Source organism: Mirounga angustirostris, unplaced genomic scaffold (assembly GCF_029215605.1).
Source record: "Mirounga angustirostris isolate CCGP_5_RB_7025 unplaced genomic scaffold, mMirAng1.0.hap1 SCAF_4, whole genome shotgun sequence".
NCBI classification, from domain to species: Eukaryota; Metazoa; Chordata; class Mammalia; order Carnivora; family Phocidae; genus Mirounga; species Mirounga angustirostris.
In genome coordinates this window covers 106,459,248-106,475,004 of record NW_026991712.1, presented here as the reverse complement: position 1 = coordinate 106,475,004, position 15,757 = coordinate 106,459,248, and the positions used below count along the sequence as shown (strand labels likewise).

At 44.6% G+C, this 15,757-nt stretch overlaps 1 protein-coding gene across 7 annotated transcripts in view; it reads left to right on the top strand.

Annotated features, from left to right (window-relative positions):
• The first annotated feature begins 390 nt into the window (after window positions 1-390).
• Window positions 391-15,757, top strand: part of CDC14A (cell division cycle 14A) — a 182,062-nt gene continuing 166,695 nt past the window's right edge. For 2 of the 7 annotated variants that reach the window (XM_064588753.1, XM_064588757.1), the window contains exons 1-2: window positions 392-926; window positions 1,720-1,810. In XM_064588753.1, coding sequence (XP_064444823.1) covers window positions 878-926; window positions 1,720-1,810 — 140 coding nt within the window. In that variant the 5' untranslated portion in view covers window positions 392-877. Of the gene's footprint in view, window positions 927-1,100; window positions 1,217-1,719; window positions 1,811-15,757 lie in introns of those variants that run through there. The other 5 variants (XM_064588754.1, XM_064588750.1, XM_064588751.1 and 2 more) reach the window with 4 other exon arrangements.

Genomic DNA, 15,757 nt, shown 5'->3' with positions numbered 1-15,757 from the left:
GTGAGGGGGTGAAAGAGAGACAGAGAAGGAAAATCTAGAGGGGGAGACGACTTAGTGGGCGCATCCTTGCCTAGGAAGCCGCAATAGCCCCTTTCCCGACATCCACTCCCTACTCCACCGTTTCATTCATAAGTTTCTGGTCTGGAAGCCCCGCCCGTCTCCCCTGGGCCGAGGGCCCCGTTTCCTGTACAGCAATTGGTGGACGGCAACAAAGCCTTAGCAACTGGCTCCTAGTGACCCGCGGGGCGCCTGGTAACTGGGGCGCGGGGCCGGCACCGAGAAAGGAGCGGGGCTGTCCCTTTAAGGGATGGCCGCGGAGCCGTGAAAGTGGAGGGGGCTGAGGGAGGGCGGGGAGGAAGGTCTGAGGGCGGACCTAGGGGGGAGGAGGAGGAAGAGTTGCCGCTGAAAGGAGGTGGCGAAGGAGGAGCCGGAGCAGCTGCTGCCAGCCCGCGGGCACCGGAGTTCTGCCCGCTGCCGCACGAGTAGCCACGGGCGCGATCGGGGCCAGACGTCTCCTCCTCCATGATCACTTTGGGAGCGGGGGGAAGACTTTGCCCGGCCGTGAGAGCTGGTCTGCGTTTCCCTGGCGCGGCGGCGGCGGAGCAGCGGCAGCAGCCGGGTCCGAATCGGAGCGGCCACAGCCTGGGGCGTGTGCGCCCCGCGCGGAGCGGGCTCGGGTTCCCCACGGAATGTCCCCGGGGCGCCCCGCGCGCTGACCCCCCAGCCGCCTCCGCCTTCGGCGCCTGCTGCCCCTCTCGGGCGGGTTCGGTGTTCGGGACTGCAAGCTTCCCGGCTCCTGGGCAGTGGGGAAGCCCCCGGGGGCGGGTGACCTCAGCTGGCCACGACCCAGCCCTCGCCCGTGCGTATCTCGCTTAAGATGGCAGCGGAGTCAGGGGAACTAATCGGGGCTTGCGAGTTCATGAAAGGTGAGGAGCAGCTGCCCCGCAACCTCCAACCCTCCCTCGCGCCCAACTCTTCACTTCTAACCCCTACGTCCCAGCCGCTGCCTCCGGCTTCTCCAGGGGCCTCCGGGGTCCTGCAGCCGCTGCGGGCGCTCTCGTCCCCTCTCCGTACTATCCTCTCCCCGAGGACCCCCTGCTTCCGGCTTCTCTGTCTTTCTGGCGTCCCTGGTTCCCTCTGCAGCTCCCTCGGATGGCCTCCCCGCCCGGTAATGGGACAGCGCCGGGCTCGGTCCGGCTTCTGCACGCAGCATCTGGTGGGGATCCTGCTCCGGTTGATTTTTTCGGTCTCCTTTATCCCGCTCTTGCTCGCCTCGGTTTTCGGGACACCCCCCCAGGCACACCTCCCTGTCTCTTCCTCCCTTCCTCTTCTTGAAGTCTTCGGAGCTGCAGGCTCGCCTCTCTTCCCCTTCCGCAGCTGCTGAGGTCTGGAGATTTGTGAGCCAAACTTGCATCTCCAGTTCTACGGGTACCCCTAGCTTCTGTCTGCTCCCGCTGGCCTGAAACAGGGAAGATTATGGGAACTCTGCTCCCCAGCTGAGTGTCTCAGTCGGGTCCCCTTCTCGCCTCTCCGTTGTGCTCTTGGGTCTCTGGGTTTCTGGGAGAGATCAGGTTTCTGCAAGAATTCCACGTGTTAATGGGGTCTTTCAATAATGGGTAGCAGTTATTATTTTGATCTTTCGTGTATTATCACCACTCCCCACGTTCAGCTTCCCTCCTTCTCATATGTTTTCTCCCGTCTTTTAAACTTGTCTTTCAGATCGGTTATATTTTGCTACTTTAAGGAATAGACCAAAAAGCACAGTAAATACCCACTATTTCTCCATCGATGAGGAGCTGGTCTATGAAAAGTAAGTTTCTATTTTTTTTTTCTCTTAACTTTTTAGCCTGTTGGCTCTTTGGTGAAGGAACCCTATGCACCTTTATGGCAGTTTTATTCACTCCCCCCCCCCCCCCCCCCCCCCGTGGTGCAAGTAACAACACCATTTTTTGAAGACTCAGATGCTTGGGGAGAGGTGCAGGCGAAGTTAACATAATGTGAACCTACCAACAGCCCAGTCATTTTAGACCTTTGTCTCTGTGAGCTCTTCCTGCCACCACCACAATTGCAACTGTAGATACCTAACACTCCCCAGAGTAGGACCAGGGAGACTCTGTCCTTGCTAGTGCTGTAATTGGCCTGTGAATCAGCCCCGGAGTATTTATGGAGCACCCACAGAGTACAGGGAAGTGTGTGTATTACAGGTGCTTCAGCTTTCCAGTTCACAAGGCTTCTGTTGTCTCGCAGAATGTTTTTGTTTCTGCAGCTCGTTTTTGGAAAGTGGGAATGTTTAGCTGAAGGTAGCTGTACCCAAGTCATATCTATGAGTAAGGTTTTACCTGTGTGAGAAATTATCGGATTATTTTCTTTGGGTGCCCCAAGCTTCCGAGTATTACTTTCTTTGTCTTTGAGGAAGTGGTATAGGAGTGCTGATTTACTTTCTTTGGTTACTTTGCTTCTGTGGGATTAGGATTTGAGAGTGTAAAATAAGAATAGGAAACTGTTATCTGTGAAAGGCAATTAATTTACAGGAAAAGGATATCTTAATACTTTAAGGGCAATAAAAATTTAATTAAAGGGAGATAAACCTCTACTCAATAAAAGCAACAGATAATAAGGAATAGGAAGGCTGAATTGACTTGATTATGTTCTCATTAAAAGAGCTGGTGTTGGGGCGCCTGGGTGGCTCAGTCATTCAGCGTCTGCCTTCGGCTCAGGTCATGATCCCAGGGTCCTGGGATCGAGCCCCGCATCATCGGACTCCCTGCTCAGCGGGAAGCCTGCTTCTCCCTCTCCCACTCCCCCTGCTTGTGTTTCTGCTCTCACTATCTCTCTCTCTGTCAAATAAATAAATAAAATCTTAAAAAAAAAGATAAAAGTGCTGGTGTTTCAGAGTAGTCCAGTATATTTTAACTTAAACATTTAATTTGACTTTCTTGTTGTTTAACCAAACAGGCAATTGAATAAACATAGTTAAATGAACCATAGTGACTCTAGTAAGCTTCCTAGAACAAGTCCCCTTAAAAGGGATTTTGGTTAAAAGGGATTTTGGCCGATCTGCCTAAGGATGTGTGGGTACCACCAAGGCATTTGAAGAGTGAGAGCATTCTCAACTTTTAAGAGCGTCATCTTTTATTTGAGGGCAAACCATCTTTAACTGTCACTTCATCATAGGGATTCTTGAGACTGATGTCTTCAGGATGTTGCTCTTGGTGGTGCTGGAGGCAGGATGCTTCTTGAATGGCTGAAGTCAAAGTGGGAATGAAAGAGCCCTTTGCGGCTGCAATGAGGTCTAAATCCCTGGTGTCAGATTACAGCCCTGCCCCTAGACCCAATGGAGGACTGCTCTGCCTGCTCCCTGACCCGGATACCTGGATGATGTCACTGCTAGCTGTGTTTAGTGACTGAGCACTCTATTGTTGGCAATGTGCATTGTTGTGGCTTTCTTTTTGTGAGGTTAGGGTTCGGGGACCTCTTGTGCATCTGAGGGTAGGGACTGTGGATGTGTCATTATGTTCCATTCTGCAGTGACTGACATGCCAGAGGCTGTTAATATATCACGGAACAAGCTTCCGTCATTGAGGTCTGAGTTGCTTCTTTAGGGATGGCTCAATGGTAGATCTAGCAGGAAATTACATTTAGCCACTCAACATAGTTGCTTGATGGTTTTTTGATTGTAGCATTGATAGGTGAGGAACAGTTTTTGAGTATTTTAATGTTGCTATTTTAGGATAGGGCGACAAATCCCATTCCTCTTATATTTACTCTACTGTATTTCTGGTGTCTTGTAAAGAAAGACTCGCTGGAGAGACCATCCCATTTCTGTTGTGAGTTTTGACATCATCTGAAACTGTGAAGAGGACCCCCGTCTGGGCAGAGCGTACCCTTCTCTTGGTTTGGACTTGCCCAGCTACCGTGTCACAGCAATGGCTGTGCTTCTAATTAGCCATGAGTCCATCTTTTTTGTAACCCCAACATACTATTCATGGCTAGATGCTGGAGAGAATACGGTGACGATGAATGCACATATGACCTTCGAGGAGCCACAAGCCTGTAGGGAGAATAACAGCAGTGCAGTGAGAAGTACAGAAAGAGAACTGTCTTCAGGTTAGCATAGCCCCTGTGCTAAGAGGAGTTCCTAGGCAGGTGGGAGCACGTTTGGTTGAAGTGTTTAGAAAAGGGCTTCATGGAGTTACAATTGGTTTGAAGGATGGACAGAGTTTTATCAGGCAGAGATGTGAGAGGAGAGATCCCAGAAGCAAGAACACAAGGATGAGGAAGGAGGTTCCGGAGTGGGTTCAGGGACTAGTAAGTCCCCCAATTTGCCTGGTATGTATTCAGGTCCCAAGGGGATGTGCAATATGAAGTTGAAAGGTCAGTGGGGTGCAGACTGAATGCCAGGGTGGGGATCCACCGTTTCATCGGACGTCAATGGACTCCTGCGGGTTTTGGGGCAGTCAGTGGTATGACTGGATCTGGGCTAATGGCAAATAATGGCAAACATTTATTGAGTGTTTAAATGCATGCTAGGTGCTGTTCTAGGTGCCCCACGACTATTAATCATGAATTCATTTTATTTTCACAACAATTCCACGAGGCTGGTACTATTATCATCCTTAGTGTACAGAGATGATGACAGTTAGGGTACAGAGAGGTTAGGCAACTTGCCCAAGGTCCCAGAATGAAGATGTAGCAGAGCTGGAGTTTGAAACTGGGCCCTCTGGTTCTGGAGTATGTAGATCTCCTCTCAGAAAGTTAATACGATAGAATCATTTAAGATGGGTTAGGGTGGAAGTAGAAGCCCACTTAGAAAAATTCTGGAACGCTCAAGGGGAAGATAAGTGCCTAGATTAGGATTGTTGGCAATGGTGGTGGACAGAAGAGATCTGAATCCATGTGACTGGCAGCAGATCAGGTGGGTGGGTTGGGGGCTGCTGAGGAAAAAGAGGAGGGAAAGAAGTCCTTAACACAGCCTGGGTCCCAGTGAGCCTGCTGGGGCCATTCGCTGAGCAAGAAGTAGGGTGGAGGAATTGGCATTAGTGGGGACATCAGGCATTCCATTTTGATCAGGTTGAATTTAAGGATTTTAAGGGACATCACATAGACTTGAAGTTCTTAAATTTGGGGAGTTTTCCCCAAAGGGTTGATAAAGCTGCGAGAGTGATGTGATTTGGGGGAAGAAAGAGAAGATATCAAAGTGTGTATTTCACAGGCAGGGCTAGGAAGAGAGGAGCAAGGGAAGGAGGAGGAAATAAACAGAGAAGGAGGTGGACAAACGGCAGAGAGAGAGAAGAAAGGGAGGAAGGACAGAGGTCCGGGAATTCATCTTGTCAGCGCTACTTCTTTAGGAAGTGTAGGATGAGAGATTCTGCAAAGCCCCTGGAAACATGTATAGTAACCTGTGTTCTATCTGTGGAGGATGTCTTGTGGGGAGAAAAATGTTGACTGTCAAATCATACTGTACACCTCTCCAAGGAAAGGAGTGTGTTTACACACATTATCACACAGGTCTTGTACGGCCCTGTAACTGTGTACTACTCACTGAATGTATAAATGAAATGCTGCCTCTCTGGCTAAATTATCACCTTGGAAATGCAACTATTATTTTTGAATCAGGAAATAGACTCTTTAACTATTAGGCTGTGGGTACTCTGGACGCAGCTGTGTTTTGTGCAGATGTTTAGTTAGTTCTAAGTGGATGATAGCGCTCCATGACTGAAATGGCAACCTTCTGAGAAGCCGGTGGAGAAAATTTAACAAAGTGGCCCCATGAGGTGAGGCTATTTATTAGAAATGAAAGTCTGAATTTTCTGTTTGATTTTAAAACAGAATTTATCACATTAATATAAAGACCTGAGGAGTTTTAGTAAAATAAAATGTGGTTGATAAGAAAGCCATACATTTATCCTCGGGTTATAATTTCACAGATCAGAATTAAAATCAGAGTATAGGCTAACACACCCGTGGGACAGAAATAGCCCCATAAAAAGGGAGCCTTTCAAAGATTTATCTGTATTTGATTAAGCTACAAATAACATGCAACTCTCCAGAAAGGCTAGTTCTTTGGTTTTGGAATTGGGCCCTGTAATCCAAATAGAGGCTTACTTTTTATAACTTGGCTCAAATATTTTTGGCTCAAAAGTTAGCAAGATGAAATATGTTAATTGTTATAACCTTTGTGGGCCCTCCTGACTATGATGATGGGATAGGGTCGGATGTTAATACATGGAAAGCCAGTTTGCTGTGAGGGATAGTGTAGAGGGTCTTCATTTTCAGCCTTGTCCATTTTCATTTCTCCTCTCATTTTGTTTGCAAAGGAAAGGTATTGAGAATGCAGGAGAGAACTTTTCATGGACATACTCTGGGGACTGAATATTAAGCAGTTTCTGAAGTGACTCGAAGCATTTCACCAAATGTTTTAGCATGGAAGAATGAGCAGCCTCTAGTGAGGACTAATTAGCTAAATTGAAGATTTAAATAATTTAAAATCTTCAATTTTCACTTAAACTTTATTAAAGCACCCTGCTATTAATGCAACCGGGGATTCTTGAGTAAATAATATATAGAAGACTGATTTCTTTTATAGTCTGCAGAGTAGGTGTGAGTCAGAATGTGGACCTAGGACATCCTTGAGAGAAATACAGAAAAATTTCCCTTGCCTGGAAATATTTGTGGGAACGGAGTGAGAAGGAGCCCTTTTTGTTTTCAATTTAATATGTGGCAGGGGTGCCTGGGTGGCACAGTCCTTTGGGTACCCGACTCTTGGTTTCGGCTCAGGTTGTGATCTCAGCGTCGTAAAATCAAGCCCCTTGTTGGCTCTGTGCTCAGAGGGGAGACGGATAGAGTTTCTCTGTCTCCCTCTGCCTCTGCCCCTCCTGCTCGTGCTCTCTCTCTCTCTAAAATAAATAAATAAATAAATCTAAATTTTAAAAAATTTGTGGCAAGTGGGTTAATTTAGTGGCTAATGCCATTTATGGACATGCACACATAGACAAATATATGACCTTATAGCGTCTTAGGGCCATCATTTGGTACCCCAGCTTTCATCATCAATTACTATGATATTGACAGAAGAGGAGATATAGTTGAATTTGGAGACAAATTGCCCCATGGGAATAAAAATCAAATCATGGCATAGCTTACATTTATAGTCCTGTGCCAGGCAGTGTTCTGTGTGCTCTGTACGCATTCACTCGGTCTTCAGAGGAACCCTGGGAGTTAGGTGCCGTTATTATCACCACTTTACAGATGAGGAAGCTGAGGCTCGGGGGGTAAGCAGCACCAAAGGTCATTGAGCTAGTAGTTCAGTTGTTGAGTTGGGATTCAAGCCATGGGTAGTTGGCCTTGGAGTTCATACTCTTATGCTTCTAGCAAGTTCCCAGTTGTCTTGAGCTGGAGGCTCGTGGGAAGGGTGCAGAACAGCCCCACCCCTCCCTGGCATGCCTGGCCCTTCTAACTTGGGTGGTGATGGCTTTGGTAAGAAACGTGCTGCTGACAGTGTGGGCACCAACTTATGTCCGGGCCATATCTGGGGATGTGTGGTGGTAATGAAAATGATTTTTCCACTTTTGTGGGTGTAATTTTGCTTTTTTTTCCCTTTCAGTGGACTACCCCCCCCCAAAAAAGAAAATAAATTGAATTCATTATCATTATATATTAATAGGATGGATGAGAACAAAAGAAGCCCAGCTTCTGAAAACTTCTTTTGCAGGCTGCCTAGTGAAATGTTCTTGCTTCTTAACTGGTATAACTTAAGATATAATCGTTTCTATATAGAATTCTCCTAAAAACTCCGAAAACTTTTTAGCTTTAAAAGATGGTGTGTTTATACTTTCTTCTCCCTTTCTCCTTTCTTCCATCCTAACCTTGCAAAAATAACTCAGCATTGTTCAGGGCTACTTTTTTTCATCCTCTGTTTTGAACGCATAAGTTTTAGGTGTGTATGTATGTGTATCTGTATATATAACTGACAGTACTACGTAGTATGTGTGATGAGGAAATGCACATTTCTGTGTATACACTGACCAGCCAGTTCTAAATTCAGTGACATACTAGAGTCAAATTTTACGTTCTAGTTATTGATTTAATTAAATACTTGCTCTTTTGGGGTGCCTTGGTGGCGCAGTCAGTTGGGCAGATGACTCTTGGTTTCAGCTCAGGTTGTGATCTCAGGGTCATAGGATCGAGCCCTGAGTCAGGCTCCATGCTCAGTGTGGAGTCTGCTTGAGTTTCTCTCTCCCTCTGCCCCTCCTCACTGTGCTCTTTCTCTCTCTCAAATAAATAAATAAATCATTAAAAAAAAATACTTGCTGTTTTGACCTATTAGGCATTCATGGTGGGTAGTCTGTCTCTAATCTTCATAAGGACAATTATTATTCAGTTTTTTCAGTTTCCTTAAGATGAGACTGACAAATACATAAAATTTAACCAAGGTGCTAAGGACTCAGTTAAAACTAACAGCGCTGGTCTTAATCAGGCAGACTGACAAAGGATCCTAATGGGCTGTAGGAATGTCCAATGGAGAGCCGTCTGCCGTCCAAGTTCTTTCAATGCCAAGTCACCATGGGGTGGCTTCATTATTTTGTTTGAAGTAGATTCCTAAGACATCAGATGTTCTCATTTGTAAGTTCATAAACACATTCCAAAGCCCAAAGCAAATGACTTTTACTTACCCACAGCTTTAATACACCTTTGTGCTTAAAAAAAAAAAAAGACCCTTGACACATTTTCATAGGAAGTGAAAAAAGCAACACTTAAAACTTAGAAGTGGTTGAAAATTGCTGGAGAAGGAACTACCATTTAGGTGGGCTAGATATCTGGGCGGAGCTCTGTGCTAATGCTTTGGGAGTACACAAATACATAAACAAGGCAATGAATACAAATACAGTGAAGGGCAATATATGACAAAAGCTGCAAAGGTATGTGTTAGGAATCCAAGAAACGCAGAGATTATTACTGCCCAGGGTGATAAAGACTTCATAGAATGGTTTGAGCTAGCTTTTGAAGGGCATGGAAGAGCAAAGAATGTATTTCATCATCTCTATGAGGACAAGTACTACTGTTTTTGCTTACCATGGTATCCCTACAACCCAGCGCAGTGCCTGAGGCACAGCTGGTGCTCAAGAAATTTTAGCTGAGTGAATGAATGAGTGAGCGAAAGAGGAAGGAAAGAAAGTAGAGATTCCAATGTTTGGGTTAGCAAGATTCTGTTAGATGAGGCAAATATTTGAATGCAGAGAGGTGCCAGGGGAGGCTGGACATGTAGTTGGGGACTGGATGGTGGAAAACCATTTGGACCTCACTTGTGCTGGTTTATCACTGGCAGAGAGACTGGTCAGAGCTCTCTGGTTTAGGCTGGGAGGTGGGGGTCTGTTTAGGCTTTGGCAGGATTGGATTAGGGTTGTAGCCGTGGGAACAGAAAGGCCAGACCCGGGGAAGAAGCTAAAAGGGGAAGAAGCTAGAACGGATGGATTGACTGTATTTGGGGTTGACCAGGTTGGGGAGGGGGGTGAGGAATTGAAAGTAAGTTCAAGGTTTCTGGCCTGGGTGACTGGGACAAAGGGACACCTTAAAGGAGGCAATGTATATAAATCAGGAGGAGGGTTTGCCGTTTTATTGCTTGGTTTATTTTGGGGATGGGGAAAGGACGTAAAAAGGGGGGTTTATAATGAAAGTAAAAGAGGAGTCTTTGTCTTTTATGATCTTTAAGGAAAAAAACAGACAATGCCTGCTCAGGATTTTTAGATATTTACCTGTTTAAACACTGAGAAGGTGGGTAGGACGCTGATCTTAAGTTCCTTTCTGACTCCCTGATTTGAACTGGGCTTTCTAAGCTTAAGTGTCAAATTCATTGTTTCTTTTAAAATAACCTTTTTTTTTTTTTTTAAAGATTTTATTTATTTGACAGAGAGAGACACAGCGAGAGCAGGAACACAAGCAGGGGGAGTGGGAGAGGGAGACGCAGGCTTCCCACGGAGCAGGGAGCCCGATATGGGGCTCGATTCCAGGAGCCTGGGATCATCACCTGAGCCGGAGGCAGACGCTTAACAACTGAGCCACCCAGGTGCCCTAAAAAAATCTTTTTTTGAGCTTTAGTTTCTCAATTTACCTAAAAAAACTTTGGGTTTGTTAATCATCTAAATACTTCCAGGACTACCAAAGAATCAGATGTTGAATGAGAACCATCAAAATATCGTCTTATTTATTGAAAGTATGTACTATTTATTCCTGGTCCTTATAATTTGGAAACATCTGGTGAATGATCACAATTATTTGTAATTGACAGTGAATTCCTTTATAGGAAATAGTTTGTGTGAACTATGGTTTTTGAACAAAATGTTTTTTTTTTTTAAGATTTTATGTATTTGAGAGAGAGAACGAGCAGTGGGGGGGGGGGCAGAGGAAGAGAGAGAGAGAAGCAGACTCCCTGCTGAGCAGGGAGCCCGATGACTCAGGGGCTAGATCCCAGGACCCTGAGATCATGACCTGAGCTGAAGGCAGAGGCTTAACCGACTGAGCCACCCAGGCACCCCTGAATAAAATGTTTGATGTATTAATTTATACATTTTTTTTTTAAAGATTTTATTTATTTATTTGAGACAGAGAGAATGAGAGAGACAGAGAGCACAGGAGAGGGGGGAGGGTCAGAGGGAGAAGCAGGCTCCCCGCCGAGCAGGGAGCCCGATGCGGGACTCGATCCCGGGACTCCAGGATCATGACCTGAGCCGAAGGCAGATGCTTAACCGACTGAGCCACCCAGGCGCCCCTGATGTATTAATTTATACATTTAATATTTTGGCCTTAAAGGTGTTTACATCCTATTGATGAATTGAAGAATTTGCTAGTTTGGACTTGTTCTTTTGTTAAAAAATTTAATTTTCTTTTGGAGAACCAGCAAAGATGGTTTATTTCACATTTGTTCTCCTTGATGGATATAGTCTAGTAATAATGCATTTGTCTGGTTGTGTCTGGGAATGTGGCATTCTAGGGAGGCAGTTCTTACAAAGAGTTGGGAAATCACATCTTGAAATATGAAAGCAGTTTTATCATTTGTGGGACTTTTCTTTTTTTTAAAGATTTTTTATTTATTTATTTGACAGAGAGAGACACAGCGAGAGAGGGAACAGAGGGAGTGGGAGAGGGAGAAGCAGGCTCCCCATTGAGCAGGGAGCCCAATGCGGGGCTCGATCCCAGGACCCTGGGACCATGACCTGAGCCGAAGGCAGACACTCAACGACTGAGCCACCCAGGCGCCCCTTGTGAGACTTTTCTAAGATGAATCTGCCTTTCTGTCTTCTTGAAGAGTTTACTGCTTATGATTTGCTTTTTTGTGTGTGTGTAATACTCAGACTCTATTATAAGTGCATTTTTTTATACAGTTTCCCTGTAATTCAAGGATGGTTTTAGCTGTTCCTAAGGAATGAAGGGCTCTCTGTTTATGTAGCAAATGGTGCCTGTTTGCTAAACATCTCGTTATCTTTTAGTGGTTTTAATTTATTCAGTGAGTTTTTATCAATGGCTAACTACTAGGAGTTGTGTACGTTTTAGGTGCTGCTTACTACTATTGGGTTAGCTTTTGACATTACTGTCAGTGGGGCAGCCCCTAATAGCGGCCTCGTCCCTACGGTCTGTCTGATAAGTCTAATAGACTATGGGCGTAGAAACCAGACATCATATTTTATTAGCCTTTGGTACAAAATAAGACTAAATAGACTGTGTGAGAGTGGGACTCTCTTATAAACACGGCTAAAGGGCATGGGTTTTGTGGCAGGCTTTAGAAGAAACAATATGACTTTGTTTTTTTGGCTTACTTAAAATTCTCATTTTTATTCCAGATTGAGATTTCTGAATTGAGGATCCTTGAATAACTGGTTTCTTTCTTTCTTCCTTCCTTCCTTCCTTTCTTCCTTTCTTTCTGAGGGAGAGAAGAGGGGGGAGGGGCAGAGGAAGAGAAGAGGGGGGAGGGGCAGAGGGAGAGAGAGAATCTAAAGCAGGCTCCACGCCCGGTGCAGAGCCCGACGTGGGGCTCAGTCTCACAACCCTGAGATCATGACCTGAGCTGAAATCAAGAGTCAGCCACTTAACCGACTGAGCCACCCAGGCGCCCCAAATAACTGGTTTCTTATTCTATACATTTCTCTTTCTTTTAAGAGGGCGTGTAATGGTATAGCATTTATATTAGTCCTGGTAGTCAATGAATGATTCTCTACAGCTGAATTCATCTGAAACGTTAAAAAAATTTTTTTTTTCTAAATGTGAGATAAAAGGTTTAAAAAGATCTCTTCTAGGAAGCTGTGAATGGTGGGCTTGTAAAATAGTGCCTTTCCTGTTCTGATAGACCCTCCCTAGGGTCCAACATTGCACTTTGTTCTGCAAGCCCCACAGCAGATTGGCCGCAACTCTAGAAAACCAGAAAGTAAAGGCTCAGGATGATTTTAATGCGGCAGAACTCTCAGAACTGAAGGGGCTGATAAGACAAAAGGAGTTGGGGTGATGTATAGTCAGGGTGAGTCTTTTTAGATTGGGGGTTACTTCTGGAGCGGGCTACCCTGGAAGCAAGCTGGTAATAAAGATACAGGCTGAAGGGGGGATGGTGGGGCTGGGCTCTAGACCTTTCCCTGCATTTGAGAGGTGGGCCATCTTGCTATTTTCTCCTTCCCCTTTACTGCCTTTACATCTTAGGTCATTTTTGTCAATTTTGTGTAGTTAGTTTTATTATGTGCCTAAAGCTAATAAAATGTGACATCTGGTATCTCTCCCCACATTAATCTGGTGTGTGGTTTAGAAAGATTAAATGGAAACAGGCAGTGTTTTTGCAGATGAACCAGCCACATCTCAGTCTTTCATTCCTTACTCAGTCATCTCTGTGCCAGGCACTAGGGATATAACATAACACTGAGCACATGCGAACCCAGCCCTATGTTCATGGAGCTTCTATAGTCCAGTGGGCGGTAGGGAGGATATTAATCAAATATTCAGACATAGGATTATTTGTAAGTACTCTGAAGCAAAGATCTACTAGAAGCACATAACAATGGAGCCTGGCCTGTGGGGGTGGGATGTGTGTGAAATGGGGTGAGGGCCGAGGTGGGTGTGGGAGAGGGATCAGGGAAAGAGTCTCTGAGGAAGTGTGACTAGAGCTGACACTTAAAGGGTAGGTAGAAGTTAACTAGGCCTGGGAGGGTGATGTGCTAAGGGCCTGAGGTGGGGACTAAAAGGAATAGCTTGGCTGGAGCTTACTAGTATTAAAACCAGGGAAATGAAGCCCCAAAGACAGAGAGGTAGGGACTGCACCAGCCTGGACCTCACAGTCAAGTATGAGGGTTTTGCTTTTAATTCCAAGAGTTTAGAGGGGTAATATGATCATTACTGGGTTTTAGAGTAATTATTTTCCTTTTCAAGGCCTTGGTTACTTTATGAAATGTGAGGAGGGTTAGTCTTTTAGGTACAGGGCATCAGTCATCATTCTGTTTTCTATCAAAGCCACGAGTGTACTGTCTGCATAGTCCTCTTGCCTTCAATACCTGCCATTGAATAAAGGGGTTAACTTACACTGCTTGAGAATGTTTCTGTGGGAGTGAATTTTAATTTTACCCGTGCATTCCTGAAGAAATCTCCGATTGTTTTCATTACTGTGAGTCTCAGAGGGGGTTTTCTTTAATTGGCTTGCTCCAAAGAGGGAAGTCATAGAATGACAGACTCTGATACTGGAAGCTTACTTGACACCATCTAGTCTGTTGTTTGGCTTAAAGGCAAAGTGGCGACACTAACCCATTTTACAGCAGCAGCAGGGCCTTGCTACTTGCCCCAGGTTAAGAAGGTACTAAGCGGAGAAGGCTTCCTCATACTTCCGGTATTGTCAGCCTGTACTTTACTAAAAACCGAGAATAATGTACCAAAGACCAGGAGTCAGAGTGGATATTGGGGTTCTCTCCTTCCTTTGTGATCTCAACAAATGTCAAACTTCATGCAGGCAAGTAAATGGTAATGAGATCAAGCTTCCTACCTTATGAAGACACTTTCTGGTCTGTGGGTTTGTTCCCCAGCTGTGCAGAAAGCATAGTGAATTTCGGGGGGAAAGCTGTAAGGTTCTTCCCCTTCTTGGAGGAGCTATTCTGAGGGAAATGCCTTTGTACCCAGACTCAACACATTGAGAGGGCAGAATGCATCCAATAGGGCTAGTAGCCCTTGGGAAACATGTGCACTGTTGAATGGGTTTGTCCAATATGTATAACTAGAGTCTTAGACTCTTCAGACTCTAGTATATATATGTGTGTGTGTGTATATATATATATATATATATATTTATATATATACATGTACACACACAGTACATATTATAATATACATATAATAGTCTATAATGTATGTAATGGCTAGAAATGTGATATATGATATGATATAATATTTGGAAAGAACTTTAGAACCTTAATTCAGCAACTTCATCTGATGGATGAGGATGTGGAGTGCCAGGCACACGCCAGGGACACTGAGCGATCAAGTTGGGACTAGAACCCCTTGTTTCCAAGTGGTCTTCGATTTTCTGTCAGACTCTGTGTGACTTTTATGGAGTTGGGGAGCTTCTTCAATGCGCCATCTCTCTTCCCTGAAAGTCAATGTCAACGTGACTGTGGTTTGCTATGCCATAAGGGCGTGAGTATAAGCCTTGAACTGTAAGGGCTTCAGACTGTACTCTTAGATTAGTGTTTGCTAAGCAGTTGAAGCTTTTTTGAAATTTGATTATTATGAGTTTTAGCCATGTACAAGAACTTTTATCATCTGACTGGAGGGGTGTGGATAATATTCCAGTGATAGGGAAATTATTAGGTGGTATGTGGAGCCCACGGGGCTGCACTGATTAATTTCACTAAAATTGTATATATGTACACACATATATGTAATCTCACTATGCTTCAGAGGGTATTGCTACTCAGTGTTTATCACACTGTGATAAGGTTTACTTGTCTTCTCATTAGGTGGTGAGCTCTTTTTGAGCACGGAATAGCAGTCTGTAGGCTTTCAGTAAATATTTGAATGAGTGAGTGAATGAACAGACAAAAACTGTCAGCAGTTGTGGTAAAAAATTGAAGAGTTGGTATGCCTTACAATAATCTTATAGAATTTCTCCATCCTAAAGCAGTTAAAATTTTTTTTTTGTAGGGGCGCCTGGGTGACTCAGTCAGTTGAGCATCCAACTCTTGGTTTCGGCTCAGGTCATGATCTCCGGGTCATGGAATTGAGCCCTGAGTCAGGCTCCCTGATCAGCATGGAGTCTACTCAAGATTCTTTCTCCCTCTCCTTCCTCTTTTGCCCCTCTCCCAAATAAATAAAATTAAAAAAAAATTTTTTTTTGTATTGTCAGCACTCTGATTAATATACCAACTTATAGTGCCTTACCCAGAGTAAGTGGTCATAAATTTTGTTGAATGAATGAGTACTGCTTGGACTATAGCTTATCTTTCTGCTGAGGAGTTGAAAATTTTTAGATGAAACTTCGGATATGCAGAATAAGGTACAATAATGCTTTACACAATGAGTTCTCTGAGAATGGACCCACTTAAATTGGTTTGTTTGAAAAACCAAACACAAAATAATGATATATCATAAACTTCATAAATCTTATAAGAAGACTTAGATACTTTGGGTATAGCAAAAAGGCTTCTAGGCCCAATTTATATTTTACTTCAAATCTGTAGGGCCAGCAGTGTGGGTATTAGGTGACCCTGTGGGTATTGGGTGACCCTGTGGGTAGTGGATG